This window comes from Thermobia domestica, chromosome 2, assembly GCF_964235325.1.
Source record: "Thermobia domestica chromosome 2, izTheDome1.hap1.1, whole genome shotgun sequence".
Classification (NCBI taxonomy): Eukaryota; Metazoa; Arthropoda; class Insecta; order Zygentoma; family Lepismatidae; genus Thermobia; species Thermobia domestica.
In genome coordinates this window covers 340,389,378-340,406,363 of record NC_137455.1, presented here as the reverse complement: position 1 = coordinate 340,406,363, position 16,986 = coordinate 340,389,378, and the positions used below count along the sequence as shown (strand labels likewise).

The window sequence follows — 16,986 nt, the reverse complement described above, 5'->3', positions numbered from 1 at the left end:
AATAACTATTGATCTATGTGTAATGCGGGCAGCAACAATAAAAATCACAATGGAAGGTTTCCATACTGGGAAAGAGTCTTGAAAATTATTATTAATCTATGTGTAATGTGTGCAAGAACAATAAAAAAACTCACCATGGAAGGTTTCCATACTGAGAAAGAGTTTTGGAAATTGTCATTAATCTATGTGTAATGTGGGCAATAACAATAAAAATCACCATGCAAGGTTTCCATGTTGGGAAAAAGTTTTGTAAATTGTTATTAATCTATGTGTAATGTGTACAACAACGATAAAAATAACCATGGAAGGTTTCCATACTAGGAAATAATCTTGGAAATAATTGTATAATGTGGACAAAAACAATAAAAATCACCATGGAAGGTTTCCACACTGAGAAAGAGTCTAGGAAATTACTATTAATTTATGTGTAATATGGGCAACAACAATAAAAAGCTCACCATGAAAGATTTCCATACTGGGAAAGTGTCTTGGAAATTATCATTAATCGATGTATAATGCGGGTAACAACAATGAAAACTCATCATGGAAGGTTTCCATACTGAGAAAGGATCTTGGAAATTATCATCAATGGATGTAGAATGTGGGTAACAACAATAAAAACTGACGATGGAAGCTTTTCATACTGGGAAAGAGTCTTGGAAATTATCAATCGGTGTGTAATGTGAGTAACAACAATTAAAACTAACCATAGAAAGTTTTCGTACTGGAAAAATTATGAAAAATATCACTAGTAGATGTGTAATGTGGCCAATGTTGTGTAAATGGATTTAAGTGTGGATTAATTAACCCTCTGGAACCGGGTGTATAGCATATAATCATATATTCTATCTTCCCTTGAGGAATGGTAAATCAGGATAAGGTGTAGTTTGTAAGTCTCATTTGCATCTAATTTATCAAATAAGTTCCAATCGTAGGATTGGATTGCTTATAGGGTGTAAAGTTTTACAATTCTGAAGGCAGATTGAGAACCATCGTCTCTAAAGGAACCCATTAAGGACGAACATGGGGCATAACCACATAGCTAATATTTTCTTTAAAGACGAGTGTGGTATATATACACAAAATCTGGAAGGAAAAAAGTCTCTAAGGAATTCTTTGCGGCTTATACTGTGCCAAACATTCCACCAAAACTTTCAAAATGGAGGATATTGATGTAACTCTGGAAGGTGTATTCGTTACAAATATAAGAGATTTATTATTGTTAATACATAGCTCCGTTCTCATGCATAATTGTTGTGTAGCCAGCCCATCATATTTGCACAGTATAATACACAAATAGGCTGAAGTTACTATAAAATGCAAACAGACTATTTTGTACTTACGTTACTTAAAACAAACCACACTTTTTCCATCCTTGATCCATAATGCAAATCCATTGTTTCTCCTCCTTGGTCGAGAACAGGACTAACAGATTCTAACTCAAATCCAGAGAAAATAACGGTTTCAATTCTTAAAACTCCTGAGGGCGTGTTTCCTTTCCACCTGGAATTAGAGAACAAAAGTATTTTGTACTTTAGATAGGTCAGCGATGTCAACAACAGTTGAAAAATAAGATTTTCTTCTGGGGACAGGGCAGTAACAAATAAGAGGTTAATTCTTACTATTTCACCGACTAGTAAGAACGTTAGTTGAGTTTTAACGTTCTGGTGATGATACATGTGAGCTAACGACTATTTGAAGTTTACTGTCGAAGAAACGATACTGGCAATATAAACAACTTTTCTGGAATAGGATACCAGCAAAACTTTCCTCCCCTCCTTGGAAACAAATACATACACAACGGCGCAGAAGTTGGTATTTCAGAAAATTTTAACTGAATACACAAGTAATCGTTACTGAAGACAGTAAAGAGGATCATGCGAAACTTAAGAGCATGGAGATCGTTAAATTCACTGTTATCCGTTAAGATATTAACGGATTGAGTCGACTAACGAACTCGTTCAGGATAATCGCTCTAGTTACCTATTGCAAAAAAAGAAAAAGAATTCAAAAATTCGTTCACATATATCGAACATAATATAAGGTGTTTCAAAACAACACCGACAACGTTTGGGAGGTGATTCCTGACTTTAAGATAAGATGAAAAGTGTAGACGAACCTGGGTTCACAAATGCTTCCTTTCGGAGTTATAGGCTGCCGAAAACATGAACAAATTAAGTTTAAAGGTCCATAGCTCCAATACTATGGGACCTACTGTAGTCAGGTCAAGACTTTATTTAGGAACTAGTACGTGCCCTATCCAAATATCCATGTTTCAGAATCCTGCTGTACTTCGGCAACAGTTTTAATACAGGTAGTTGGTGAGTACTTCATATTATACGTCCGTAGCCAAACTGCCTTCATAAAAATTGTTGCGTGAGTACTTTGTGAAACATGTATTTTTGGAGAGCACACATATTAGTTCCTAATTATAGTCTTGAACCGACTACAGTAGACACCACAGTTTAGGAACTATGGACTTTCAAACTTAAATTTTTCATGTTTTCGGCAGCCTATAACTCCGAAAAGAAGCATTTGTGTACCCAGGTTGGTCTATACAATTTTGTCTTATCTTAGTGTCAGGAATCACCTCCCAAACGTTATCGGTGTTGTTGTTTTGAAGTGTGTGTGTGTGTGTGTGTGTGTGACCAGGAAGTAGTGGGAGGAGAGACCGAAAATGACTAATATTAGTGTCGAATAGATAGTTTACGGGGTTCATGAACTGATTGGTGACAGTGCCTGTCCAAATTCAGCAATCAGTGAGGGGTAAGAACACCTAGCGTGGAATAGAACAAGTGACATAAAAATGATTGAAAACTACCGTATTAGTGTAGTTTTCGGGGTTTCGGAGATGAACAGTGATATTCTGATACCGTTTCAATAAAAATCAGCTTCCGTTAGCACTTGTAAGTGGGAGTGGTAGCATGTAAAAATAATTGAAAATGACTGATATTAGTGTCGAATCCATGGTTTTCGTGGTCCCTAAGTTGATTCGTGGTTTTCTTGATGCCCTTTAAGTTCAAGTTCAGCCCACAGTGGGATAAGACCCCGATAACTACCTAGATAAGAGTGGAATGGAGATAACATATAAAATTATCGAAAATACCGATATTAGTGTAAAGTACATAGCTTTCGGGGTCGCTGATATGAATAGCACTACTCCCAATGCCATTTAAATAAAAGTTCAGCCCCCATTAGTACCCTTGGAGGAAAGAGAATAGTGATAAGAAGAAATAATCACAAACGACCGATATTAGTCTCGAATCCATTGTTTTCTGGATTAATAAGTTGATTGGTGACACTCCTCTATCATATAATTCTCCGTTCAATCTACATTGGCCATCCCTATGGCACTGAAAAAAGATTGAAAATGAAATGAAATTTATGAGTTTTACGTCACACGTTTATGCCATTTAACCCTTAACAGTTCACTACCTTTAAAAATTATCAAAAAATTATGATATTTGCAGTATGTCATCTATTTGGTTTGTATATCATTTGAAAGTAGTTTTCTAAATTTTCCCGCCAATAGTTTTCGAGAACTGAGTTGTGTCCAAATGGTTACATTGCACAGTTTTCCGCAAAGTGATTTTTGAGTACTTGTAGTCATATAAAGAAAAGTAGTATCGTAAGAAAGGAGAAATAAATTAAACATGTTAACAGTTGTTTACTTTATAGAACTTAATATCTGAATCTCGAATATTAATTCATAAGAAAATGTAAGGTACTATCTATGAGTCCACATAAAAAAATAATATTTACATTTCGCTGAAAATACAGATTGAATAAATATGATATTCAAATATATGCGTAGTTTTATAGAATATTCTTAATTTTTATTTCATTTTTTTTATATTTTTAATTTAAATATATGAACGTAGTGTAACAGTGACTTAGGGGTCTAGAAAGGATATCAATTACCAAGTGACAAAAACATTCCTTATCGTGATACATATACTTTCATATGAAACTGCATAAAGGAATTCTTTAGTGAGCTTGTTACTCCCGACTTACAAAAACGACATCTTCCCTTAGATGTGTAGGCTGGCCAGTGAGCAACAAAATCTTTCCTTGTATCTTCACATGGTCACGTAGCAACAGGTCGACATATTTGCACTTGAGGTTCGCCCAAGCTTTCTAAAGATAGTCTCCCTCGTTTAGACTTTCTGCATGATACTAGTGCAGATGCAGTATCAGCCTGAAACACTTTAAGATGTCTGGATGACTTCCCAAGTACGTTACACTCTCTTTTGTAAGATAACCAGCTGTTTACAACAACTAAATCTAGCATGTACCCAAAAATTCTAAGACACCATCGTTTTGATTCCATTGGTGTACGGCAGAGTTCTATGAACATGTTTGACTTATCTACACTTCTCATGTGTTTGCCTCAGAAGATAAGAAAAATATATTATCTTCTGCCTCCTAAACGATTTTGTCTCATTGTTGGTAGAGTTGAGATTTTCATTACATCCTTCAAATATTGCATTAATTTCACACTTGTAAAACGTTATCAATTTACACGACTAAAAACTCAGACTCCTCTCTCTTGAATGAGGACGGTGATTTTCCATAATTTTTCAGCAAGACGGAGCTCCAACTCACTATGCCTTATGTTCACGCCAATGGCTCGATAGACCATTTCCGGGACATTGGAATGGGCGACGGAGACGGATAGAGTGGGCCAGATTTTACGCCACTAAACCTCTTCCTCTGCTATCATCTGAGGAACCTTATTTATCAAGAACCTATGCATGATGTTCACCATCTGATGCAGATAATTTTGCAATGTTGTGAAACCGTTGACATGCTGTTGCGAATCCATGCGGATTGGCAGAGGCGCTTTGCAGTTTGTCTTACTCAAGGATAGCACATAGAGCAAATAATGCCGTAATGCCAAATTTTTACACTTTGTGGCAAAATAACTTCTGAACCAATAACGGTAGGTGAAATAGTCTGTATCACTGTGTCCCTGAAATTGAGGTCGTGTCAAATCATACCCCACATGTCCCCTTCCATTTAAAAAATCCAAAGTTGGATCCAAGATTACGGCTTCCAAGATGGCCGCCAGGGCAACCATGTCAAAAAATATGGTCCATTACCCACCCAAAAAACATATACCATGAACCAAATGTAAATGGCAAGATGTTCCTGTGCTACAGGAGTCTTAACTGACTGATGCCTCTCTCTGCACTATATCTCAGGTATATAATCTGGATCTGAATCACTGAAAGTAAATCAGGTTCTGAATCCGAGGTTCCGAAACCCGTTAGATTAGAAGAGAAAGAGATCACTACTGTTGGCCTTATTCTTAGTTTTCTTCCATAGGATATATCAACGGAGGTAAGTTCTTCATCCATTTTTGACGAAACACAATCACCTGCAAAAATGTAAATAGCCTATCACAATATTTCTCCTTTGGATCTGACATGAGATTTCACAGTAAAACTTATTTATACACACATATACATTTACATATATATATCCCATACTGAGCCTCTGTATGGAATTTAAAATTTGACTAATAAACAGAGTACTATGTTTATTTTTCACGTTAGATTTTCTATAAAAATATCAAAAGATACATCAATATAAGCAAGTCCAATATTTTCTGTTTTTGCCTGTACAAAGTATTCGTTTGATCCGTTACTGAACAATGTAACCGAATGGTTACGTAGTATATTTTTATGGTAAATAGTAATCAATTTTTGACATTATGCCGTTTTCATACTTGCACATTGTTGGGCAATGACTTACAAACAAGAACATATCGAGAAAAATAAAAACATAAACTCTTTACTCTCAGTATTTAATATTTCCTGTCTGCTTCCATCACTGCTTGCAAAACAACAACATATCCACACACTACTTCCCGCATAAAATTCACCAGAGTTGTCACAAGGGGGCAATAGCTGCTCTCCCATCGCAGAAAGTATGTAGACAAATAACTACAACGAGCAATACTGAAATATAACACTCTTCAACCCAATAATCAAAATCAAAAAATGTGTAACCAAATGGTTACGAAAACTCGTTAAGGGTTATTAAGCTAAAAGAGACGGTGATGATGAGAAATGAGTGAAATAGTGGAGCGAAGAAAATAGGAGAGTCTCTAGAAAACCCACACACCTCGGTGTTTGTTCACTACAAAGTTCAATTGGCGTGAGCGGAAATCGAACGAGGGACCCCACGCACCAGAGGGAACCCTCTACCACTGAGCCACCGCGGTCCTGAAAAAGAATTGACATGTAAAGATAATAGAAAATGATCAATATTATTGTTGAATCCATAGTTTTCGATGTCGCTGAGATTAACAACCACACTTCCGGTAGCATTAAAGGCCAAATTCAACTCCTGTCGGAAAGAAGATGAGAAAAGGTGAAAAACAAATTTTCAAATGACAGAAATTAGTGTCGAATCCATAGTATTCGTACTCGCTAAACTAGTGTATAATGTATATTCCAGCGTAACTCCATCTGAAGTATTATCAATCAAACTTGGTAAACATATGACATTCAATCTAACCAAAAAAAAAAAAACTGCGGGAGTAAGACATCTCAAGAGGTGGGAGTTGGAAAGAGTGACATGTTGAAATAATGCCAGGCTACTGATATTAGTGTGCAATCCATAATTTTCGGTGTCCCTGAAATAAATACTGGCGCCTCCAGTGCTGCTTTTAAGTACAAGTTCAGTTCGATCGGAAGAAAGTGTGGGGACACGGTGAAAAATAAAATATCAAAAATGAAATATTTGTATCGAATACATAATTTTCAGGCCTGAAGAAGACATCTTACCCGTTGAAACGATTTTTGGAAGGCTGTTAGTACTCATTTCAAGTTGGGTTTTCAATCATATCAATTTCATTAAAGCATTTGGAACATGTACTATATGAGGGTAGGATATTTCGATATTAATTCCTCCGTAAGTAGAGTGTCATCTGTATTTCGATCACAACGCTTCCACTGAAATACTATATATATATATATATATATATATATATATATATATATATATATATATATATATATATATATATATATATATATATATATATATCTGTGTGTGTGTGTGTGTGTGTGTGTTTGGGCTTATAGTAGATTTCAAGTATAGCTGTGGATATCTTCTTTATATGCATTACAATTTCTGCCATTTCTACTCTATACCCTATATGTACCTCAAATGTAGTTTAAAATCTGTGCTACAAATAGCTGGTGAAATAGGAAGTAGGATTTAATATCCCAACACGCCAGAAAAAATATATGCTTTTTGTTATTCCCTCTAGTTTCTTAGAGATGCTGCGGATGAGAGAGATTGAAAATATTGAATCACATAACCAGTGGCGGCGGTTGGACGTTAAAAGTGTGGGGGGGGGGAGCAACACATGATCTCAATATTTGTATATGAATGTTAGTTTTCCTGATTTCTTCTAACATTTTGTTTGACGAAAGGTTGTATAACTATTAGGATACTCTCTTTTCCAGTTAAAATACCGTATATCGTGTTTCATATATACTTTTTTAAAGTAAATTGGCAAGAGCAAAGTAAGTAGATAAAGTAGATACTACCCCTTTTTACTCTTAAACAACGAAGGTGTAAGAAGAGATTTGATTCCTTGTTCAAGAACATTTTAAAATTCTATCTGGAAAATTGTGTGATCAGATTAGGGGCCTATTTAATAACAAATTTGCAAAACAAATAAACAGAAAAAATAATATTAATCGAATAGTAATGAAAAATGAGGCTTGTTTTGCAAAAGTTACATTGAAACCGGGGATTAATGAACAACTTATATTTTTAATTCCACAGTCCTATTAAATGTATGTTATTACTCTTAGAAAGATAGTACCGGTAAATACTAGAAGCATATGCTGCGACATTTAAAGAAATACTTTTGCAGCTTCCCGAAGCATGTTGGTTGCATGTACAGTTTTCACTTTCTTGGAATACGTACACTTATGTCCAAAATTGTTGTCGCATGTCTTTAGAAATTACATAAATAGAAATAACTCTCTTTCTTGTGATAGAAAATGTCACATTTCTTCTTGGAAATAATCAGAAAAACAAAACACATATTTCCAAAAAATATTTCAATAAAAAATTAAGAAATAAGCAAGTTATAATTAAAAAAAGAAATCTCCGAAACTTTCATCGAAAAATTCTAAGTTCCATTTTCGTAAACGTGGCAAACGGGCAGCGAAATTTACAAAGAGGGAGGGAATTTTTGCTTTGTTAGAAATACAACGTAAATCTATCATAAGGTTAGCTATTATACATGTGGCACAGCTCTAACAATCATCGCTATTAAGCATTTTAGATTTAAACAAAGGACTAAATAGAAATAAGCTACAAAATGTGCGAAGCGATCAGGCATTTTGTGTTAGTGGTTTCGTTATATGCGTCTGCCAAAGTGCACTCCTTACTGTGCCTTTGTAGAGTAGTCGGTTAAAGCTTGCTCTTTACGTTCTTTATTTTTCCACGATCATCACTTCGAATCCCATACCCTATAGTAACTTTTTTTTTTTTTTTTTTTTTTAGAAAAGCTTGATTCTGTGAATTCCTTAAGGAACAATGTTTTGTTCTAATAATGTTCCTTAGTAGTATTATGCTCTTCGTTCTAGTTTATTTGAATATTTCCAAATAATTTAGAATTATGTCTTTAAAAACATTAAAATTGACAAGAATTTTATAAAAAGCGGAAGCTTCATTTATAATCATTTTCATAACCGAAATGAGAAACTTACAAATAGTGGAATTTTAATTAACATATGAATAACTTTCATAAAACAGTAATTAAATAAAACATTTACTCCGCATAGTTTACCCCCGCCAAGTGAACTTTGTGGTGGACAAACACCGTGTGCGTGGGTTTTCTCGGGGTTCTCCCGTTTCCTCCCACTTTCTTCATTCCACCATTTTTCACTCATTTTTCATTATCATAGTCTCCTTTAGCCTAACCGGCATAACTGTGGGACGTAAAACTCAAAAGATTTCATTTCATTTCTTTTCTGCATAGTTTCTGCAAGTAATATGTAGGAAATAGACAGAAATAATGAACGTAAACTATTAGATGTCGATTAAAAAATAGTAGGGATAGTTCTAAAGCCAATCAGAAAATTCTCTGTGCTTCATGAAAATAATAAACTTTTTTACAAAAATAATGGTAATTTTGCTGTTTCGGAAATTTGTTTAGTAAATAAATAAATAATTCAATCACTCTGACTCGATAGCTTGACGAGATACTGTATCGACCACGATTCGGCTTTGTTCGTAGCACACGAAGGGACACGAAGTTGATCCGAACCAAGGGAAAGGATGTAGAAAGAAATAGTGGCACGTCACAGAACGGCATATTTGTGAATGGTCATGGCAGTGACACGGACAAATCATACCCCTGATGGGCATGATACACTATGTGTGAATTGATTTTTAACTGAAAACTTGCACATTCAGTGCACGAGGGAGTCAAGTTCACTTTTGATATTTTAGACATGTTTTATCTTTAAGATCTCTACTTCAATCTCCTTTCAGAGCGCATAAGGTTCAAAGATTCATGTTCAGAAATTGTTAAAAATGCGAAATATATCTGTCATAATGTTAGTTACTATACATATGGAATAGCTCTAATAATGATATTAAGCATTTTACACGTAAACAAAGGAATAAATAGAAATAAGCTACAAAATATGCGAAACGATCATGCATTTTGTGTTAGTGGTTTTCTTATATGCGTCTGCAAGTAGTCCACTCTTAACTTACCTTTGTAGAATAGTTACTTAGCGCTTGCTCTTTATACTTTATTTTTCCTTAACCATCAGTACAAATCACATACCCTAGAGTTTTTTTTTTTTTTTTTTTTTTTTTTTTTTTTAAGAAATGCCTGTTTTCTCTATTCGCTATAGTGTTTTCCAACAAGTAGTAGGGTGGTTTGTTAAAGCATGATTTAGTGCCCCCTTTTCTTTCGATGATCATTAGTTCCAGCTCCGTGCCTACAGTATTTTTAAAATTTTGTTCGCGAGATTTCGTTATGCAGCCCTCTTCTATTAATAAAAGGTATTTGGTTAGTAATTTAAATACGGGCAAACAATTCAATTTTTTGCCTTTAAACGTGTTAAAATTACCAAGAGTTTTATAAAAAGTAGCAGTTTCATTCTCAAAACGCGAAAATGAAACTTTAATAAAACTTCATCAACATATCATTAATTTTAGTAAAACAATACTTTCGTTTTTATCACGAAGGGGCTAAACCATGGCTATACAGAGGATGGCCAAAAATTTCCCATGTGGGTCATACCCCTTTATTGGGACAAGTGTCATCTTACTTTTCAAAAGGAGTTTATAAACAAAATTTAATCTGCCTATTTTAAGAGTTTCGGAAGATACTATATTTTTATCACAAATTTGGAGCCGATTTCTCCCTTAGGATACCGATTCTAATGAAAGCAATATGATAAAAAAGAAAACTGATTCGACTACCTTCGAAGTTTAATTTCAAACGATTCAGTCAATATCAGTAATGAAAGTGATGAGTACAAACTATTTCTCCCGGGGGAGAATTTCAATACACAGGGTTAAAGTAACACTGCAAAAATACTGGTTTCTTCGGAAGTTTGAACGGGAGTGGTAAGAATTTCATTGGTCCCAGGAGAAAATGTGCTCCTGTGCTACCCCCTGAAATCAGCAGTACGTGGTGATTAGGCAAAAAAACATCAACTTAATTTCTACAAATTGCCCTTTCTCCTTTTAGAAGCCAAGCTATCCTAAACGCTGGAATAAGTCTTCACTTACTTCATTGACGAATTTTTATAAGTAGATTCAAGTCCCTAATGACGGACTCGCAGGATACACTATTTTTATCATGTATTTTGAATCTCCTTCCGCTTTAGGATATATATTTTGGCGACAGTGAGGTGGTGAAATCACGACTCTAGCCAAATGATTTGGCCTGGGAGACTTGGGTTCGATTCCCGGAGAGAGCTCATGTGGTTCGGATTTCACATTAATCAGTAGGTCGCGTCTCATATAGCCTCGCTGTTGAAAGGGACTTTAAACTCAAAATCAACTCAACTCTAGCCAAGTGATTCTGATTTTCAAAAATTCGTTTTACATAGTTCAGCGTTTACCTGTGATGAGGAGACAGAAAACTTCAATTCATATTTTTATGTTGAGAAAGTATTATATAAATTACCTTTATGCCTTTTCCTGTAGATGCTGAATATTCGAAAACTCGATTACACGGAACCATTTATTTTAGTGAGGAGTTTATATATCAAACTTCATCTATCTAACATGAGGGACTTTTGAGATACTTTATTTATAGGTTAAATTTTAAAATTCCATTTCCCCCTTAGGATGCAATTTTAAACAAAACATTGACAAAACGACAGTGCTAATTGTGTTCAGAAAACCATTTAACTAAACTAAAATATGAAGCATCCACCCCTTTTCGTATAATTTGTTTATATGTGTTATCAAGATGTATTTAATAAACTAGCAATCGTGGAGCAGTCAGTCAGTGCGCACTCACTAAATGTTCAAGTTTGGTGATGATCAGCAGTTCAAATGCGGTACACTAGTTTTTTTTTATTATTTATTATTATGTTTAGATTTTGTTAGTGATATTTTGTTAAACAACTCTCTTTTAATCCAGCGTGGGAGGTCCGGGTTCGATTCCCTTCGGGATCTCATGTGGTTCGGATTTCACGTTAATCAGTAGATCCAAGTCTTATATGGTCTCGCTGCTGAACGGGACGTTGAACTCAACTCAAGAATCTCTTTTAATCCAAGAAATATTTCTCAATATTACTAATTTAATGCTATTCAATATGTGCACAAAGTGTAATTCAAACTTTTATATTTATCAAATATTACAATTAGCAAGATTTCAATAAAAAGAAGGAACTTGATTGTCACAACCTGAAAATGAAACTTTAATAAAAGTTTAGCCAACACACCCGCAACTTCAATAAAACATTACTTTCCTATTTATTATGCATCATGTAGTGCTAACTATTATTGTATAATTTTGCAATACAAATTAATTTAAATATTCTAGAAAAAGTAACTACATTTGTTAATTCCTTTTGTACACAATGATGTGATAAATCGTTATATTACTACATAAACAAGTATGAAAGTATCAAAATTATTTTATCGAAAATTTCTTCTAATTCAATGCAGAATATTTTAAAATCATCATTCAATGTTTTGTAGCATAAAAATGACCATAATAGGATTGCTTTTTTTTTTTTTTTTTTTGTTTACTCTACATATGCACTGCAAGTTATACGTAAATGTGGTTGAAATAATTAATATAATATAAAAAATATATATCAATTGGCGATTAAAAAATAGTGTTGGTCAACATGAAGATCTACGAATATCATTTTACGCGAAGTTGTCTAATATATATGTGAAATTAAAATTAAATATTTTTAAAGACAGCACTCCAGTTAATTTGTTTGATTGTAAATATAATATTTAAAAAAAGCGCTTAATACTCTTTGATGAGTGTAAAAAGGCCACGTAAATAAGTTTTTTGGTTGATGGCTGATCTTGAGTTTGTCGTCTCTTTGAGCACTGAGGCTATATGAAACGTAGATCTACAGCTTAATGTGGGTTCCGAAACACATGCGCTCTCACCGAGAATCCGAACTGCATCTTTTGCGTCGAAAAGGCGTACGTGAACCTTATAATCACGAAGGAACAGTTTTCACTTCAAGGAGAAATCGCAATCGGAGGTGACTTGAAAGAGTTTATTTCGAAAGAAAGATTAAATATTTGCATGAACTTCAGAATGGTTAACTTTCTCAGGTCTGAAAAACCTATTTAGTTGCGTCTGAACTTTTGGAAATGTCATTTTGAAGGTAGATAGAGTCTTGAGTGTGTATGTGTTTTATAATGTATTTTACAGTGACTTTATTGTTTCTCATAGTCATTCTCTGAAATGAAGTTTCTAAAGTGGCAATTTTAGTCGAAATCTTTTATTTTAAGATATGTGTATGAAATTAAGTTAGAACTCCCCCTTCAGTAGTGTTTGAAGGATTGATCTTAAACGCTTCATACTTAACACATTATCTTTCACCCAGTGTTTCTTCCGGACAAGCTCTGACACTGCCCCCACCCCCGTAATACTGACAAGGAGAAGGCAGAGTTTGGTAAGTGAACTTCGGAGCCATTTTTGGCGAGGTGGTAGTGCACATTTAAAGAGTTAATATTACAAACTGGGAGAGCGCAATGGCCAAAAATAACGGAGAAAAACCGTCTTAAAGTTTTCTACTCGCCCCATATATCGTACGACGTACGAACTTATCAATCGACGGTGTAGCAGACTAAAATCTATAACTTATGTGTGAAGTGTCCCGGGTTCCATTCCTGTTCGAATCACACATCATTTTTTTTCTTCAACCAATAAGTAGGCAATTGTAACTATAAGTAAAATATTAAATCATCGTATGTTTATAATGAATAAAACAATATAAATTTTCAAATCACTTGTAAAATCTTTCAATGTCCCATGTTAACTGGCAAACAAAATTTAATCCATTCCTCAAATATACTGATATCACGAGTTATATTATGGTTACGACCAGTGGCTTATTTGCGATTTTATTTCGGGGGATGGGGGGCTTTGCCAACTTTAGTCCTGGAAATGTGAAAATTCTCAAAGATATTTCATTTACTTTAATATAGTAAGTAACATTTCTGGCGGGCTTAAGCCCGAAAGCGCCCCCAATAAATACGCCACTGGTTACGACAGTCGTTGTGTAATAAATGTTCTTGACGCTTCGTGTCTACATCTGTTGACAGTGTACGAATTACAAAAGAGATGAAGGGGAAATCCCGAGATTTCCTCCTCATTCCCCTTGTAATTCGCAGACTGTCTACAGATGTAAACACGAAGCGTCAAGAACATTTTTTACACAACGACTGCGGTAACAACAATATTTACGAAATAGATTAAATTTTGTTTGTACCGTAGTTAAAATGGAACATTGAAATATTTTAAAAGTAATTTGAAAATTTCTATTGTTTTATTCATTATAAGTATATAGTGAATTAATATTTTACTTATAGTTACAAATGGCTACTTTATTGGTTGAAGAAAAAAAAAGATGTATCGTATGACTCGAACAGGAATTTAATCCGTAACCCTTTACGCATGATTCAAAGATTTTCCTCACTTTGCCACGGCGACACTTGGTAAATGTGTGTGTCGTACAATTTCTGCAGCGAGTAGAAAACTTTAAGAGGTTTTTCTCCATTATTTTTGGCCATTGCGCTCTCCCAGTTTGCAATATCAATTCTTTAAATGTGCACTAATAACTCGCAAAAAATGACCCCGAAGTTCACTTACCAAAGTCTGCCTTCTCCTTGTGAGTGTGCCCCCCTCCGGAACATTAATTCTGAAAGAAACAGTGCTTTCACCGAATACTGATTTTTGTTTCTAATCTTGTAGACATATCTGCTGAGGTGGTAGTCATAATTTACGTTTTAGTGAAATATTTCTGAATAGAATTTCGTTCAGACAAAGGATGACTTCAAATCTATACTTCCTACACATTATGCATTAGAGGGGATACCAAGTACTTTGCCGTACTATGTAAGATATGCCGAATAATTGTTCGTAAGGAGAGTGCACAAGGAAGTTAAAAAGCAGGGTCACCTTTAGATTTTTATTCAAAACTTGAAAAATAATTCGTTGAGCATTGAGACAATTTTAAACAAATTCAAAATACTTTGATGGATTCCTAATTGCAATTCTTAATTCAGTAATTGAGGACGTTTATATTCTAAGTGACGAAAATACCAGAGGTTCTTGTCTAACGAGTTAATTGGCTTCCTAGCGTAATTCTTTATTTCTTTTCTGTACACGAAAATACATAGATTAATACCTATGATATTAATCAAAGAAACTTCTTTCTGACGTAACAAGCAATTATTATAACCACATTTATTTCTAATTTAATATGATGTGTAACTCACTAGCGTGCGCAGGACATTGAGAATGTGGGTGCCAGATTTAAAGTACCACCATGTGGAATGTTGTCTCCCCCCCCCCTTTCCCCTAAGAAAAGATAGCGTCATTGAACCCGACGCTGCGTCGGCGACGCACGGCACACATGCAGACGGGAAATAATTTACACGTAATCTCTTCTCAGTTTGTAATAATTCTACATAAAAAAGTTTATCTAATGGGGGTGCCAAGGCACCCATGGCACCCACGTTGCGCACGCCTGTGGTGTAACTCTTGTTATAGATGTTATATCAGTTTGAGAGTTTACACTGTAACAGTTATAGGAAGAGAGTCCATAGCTATCTGATGATTAGGCTGCTCTAGAGTGTATTAACTGCTAAGGGATTGTTCTATTGTTAAATTATTATTTATTATTTAACGCTATTTTGAAGAGGGAACATAATTAAATTAACTCGCAGAAAATAATAAACATTTTACAAAAACAATTGTTTCAAAAACTATATCACATGAATGGTAGCTAATGAATGTAGGTGTGCAGTTAGCACTGGCGGTTCAAAATCAGGAGCCTCCGTGTTTTAATCTATATATATAAAAGAGAACGTACAAATCCTTTGTTAGCTCATCACGCTAATACGGCTGAACCAATTTCTTTCATTTTTGGGGGGTTATTAAGATTTGGACCCTAGATGGTTTTTATCATATCACTTTAATTTTCAATTACCAGTGTCTTGAGATAATTGACCATTCAAGTGTCCATAACGTACAAATCCTTTGTTAGCTCATCATAGCTAAATCTAACCGTATTTATATGCAACTCACATGACCGTGTCACTCGGCGGGTTAACATAAATGACAGGCGATATAATGTTAACATTTACTCCAATCTTCTATGGTTTTTATCATATCACTTGAAAGCGAAAAAGTAAAAATTATCTAAGTAACAAAGTTTATTGCGTTCCAGGGTGACCGCAGCGAAGCGGGGTGAACGCTGCTAGTCTATATATATAAAAGAGAACGCACAAATCCTTTGTTACCTCATCACGCTAATACGACTGAACCAATTTCTTTTATTTTTTGGGGGTTATTAGGATTTGGACCCTAGATGGTTTTTATCATATCACTTTAATTTAGAATTACCAGTATCTTGAGATAATTGACCATTCAAGTGTCCATAACGTACAAATCCTTTGTTAGTTCATCATAGGTAAAAATAAACGTATTTATATGCAACCCGCATGACCGTGTCACTCGGCGGGTTAACATAAATGACAGGCGATATAATGTTAACATTTACTGCAATCTACTATGGTTTTTATCATATCACTTGAAAGCGAAAACTTCCGGGGTGACCGCAGCGAAGCGGGGCGGGTTAACATAAATGACAGGCGATATAATGTTAACATTTAATGCAATCTTCTATGGTTTTTATCATATCACTTGAAAGCGAAAAAGTAAAAATTATCTAAGTAACAAAGTTTATTGCGTTCCGGGGTGACCGCAGCGAAGCGGGGTGAACGCTGCTAGTTAAATATATGCCTTCTTGGCTAGATATTCTCCATCCCATTACGCGGAGGCAGGGATACATATTTTTAATATATAGTCCATGGCTGAATTAATAAATATTCTGTTCAATTTTTGTTAATGTTTCAGTGCACCTGGATCTTTTGGGCTATCAACTTTATCTAAAATCTTTTAAATAAATAAAACACATAACGCAATCACCATAATTTGATCCCACATTGAATACAAGAGTGAAGTCAAAATATACTCTTACAAAACATTATACAGCTCAATGAAGACAGTAAATATAAATTATTTATTCTAAATGAACGTTTAAAATAAAGGTGAATACCATATTGTATGTATACTCATAATGAAATAATTTCCCTAATTTCAGAGATTCAGTTATTCAGATAAGGTTGAATACTAGCATGTGCAATCCTTCTAGTTGGTGGCTTTATACAGGGTGTTTCAAAACAACACCGACAATTTTTGGGATGTGGTTAATGACA

The 16,986-nt window shown here is 34.6% G+C and overlaps 1 protein-coding gene across 1 annotated transcript in view; it reads right to left on the bottom strand.

Moving 5' to 3' along the window:
- Positions 1-16,986, bottom strand: part of LOC145678735 (C3 and PZP-like alpha-2-macroglobulin domain-containing protein 8) — a 1,617,316-nt gene that overhangs the window by 17,170 nt on the left and 1,583,160 nt on the right. The window contains exon 25 of the mRNA XM_081749186.1: positions 1,344-1,503. Coding sequence (XP_081605312.1) covers positions 1,344-1,503 — 160 coding nt within the window. The remainder of the gene's footprint in view (positions 1-1,343; positions 1,504-16,986) is intronic.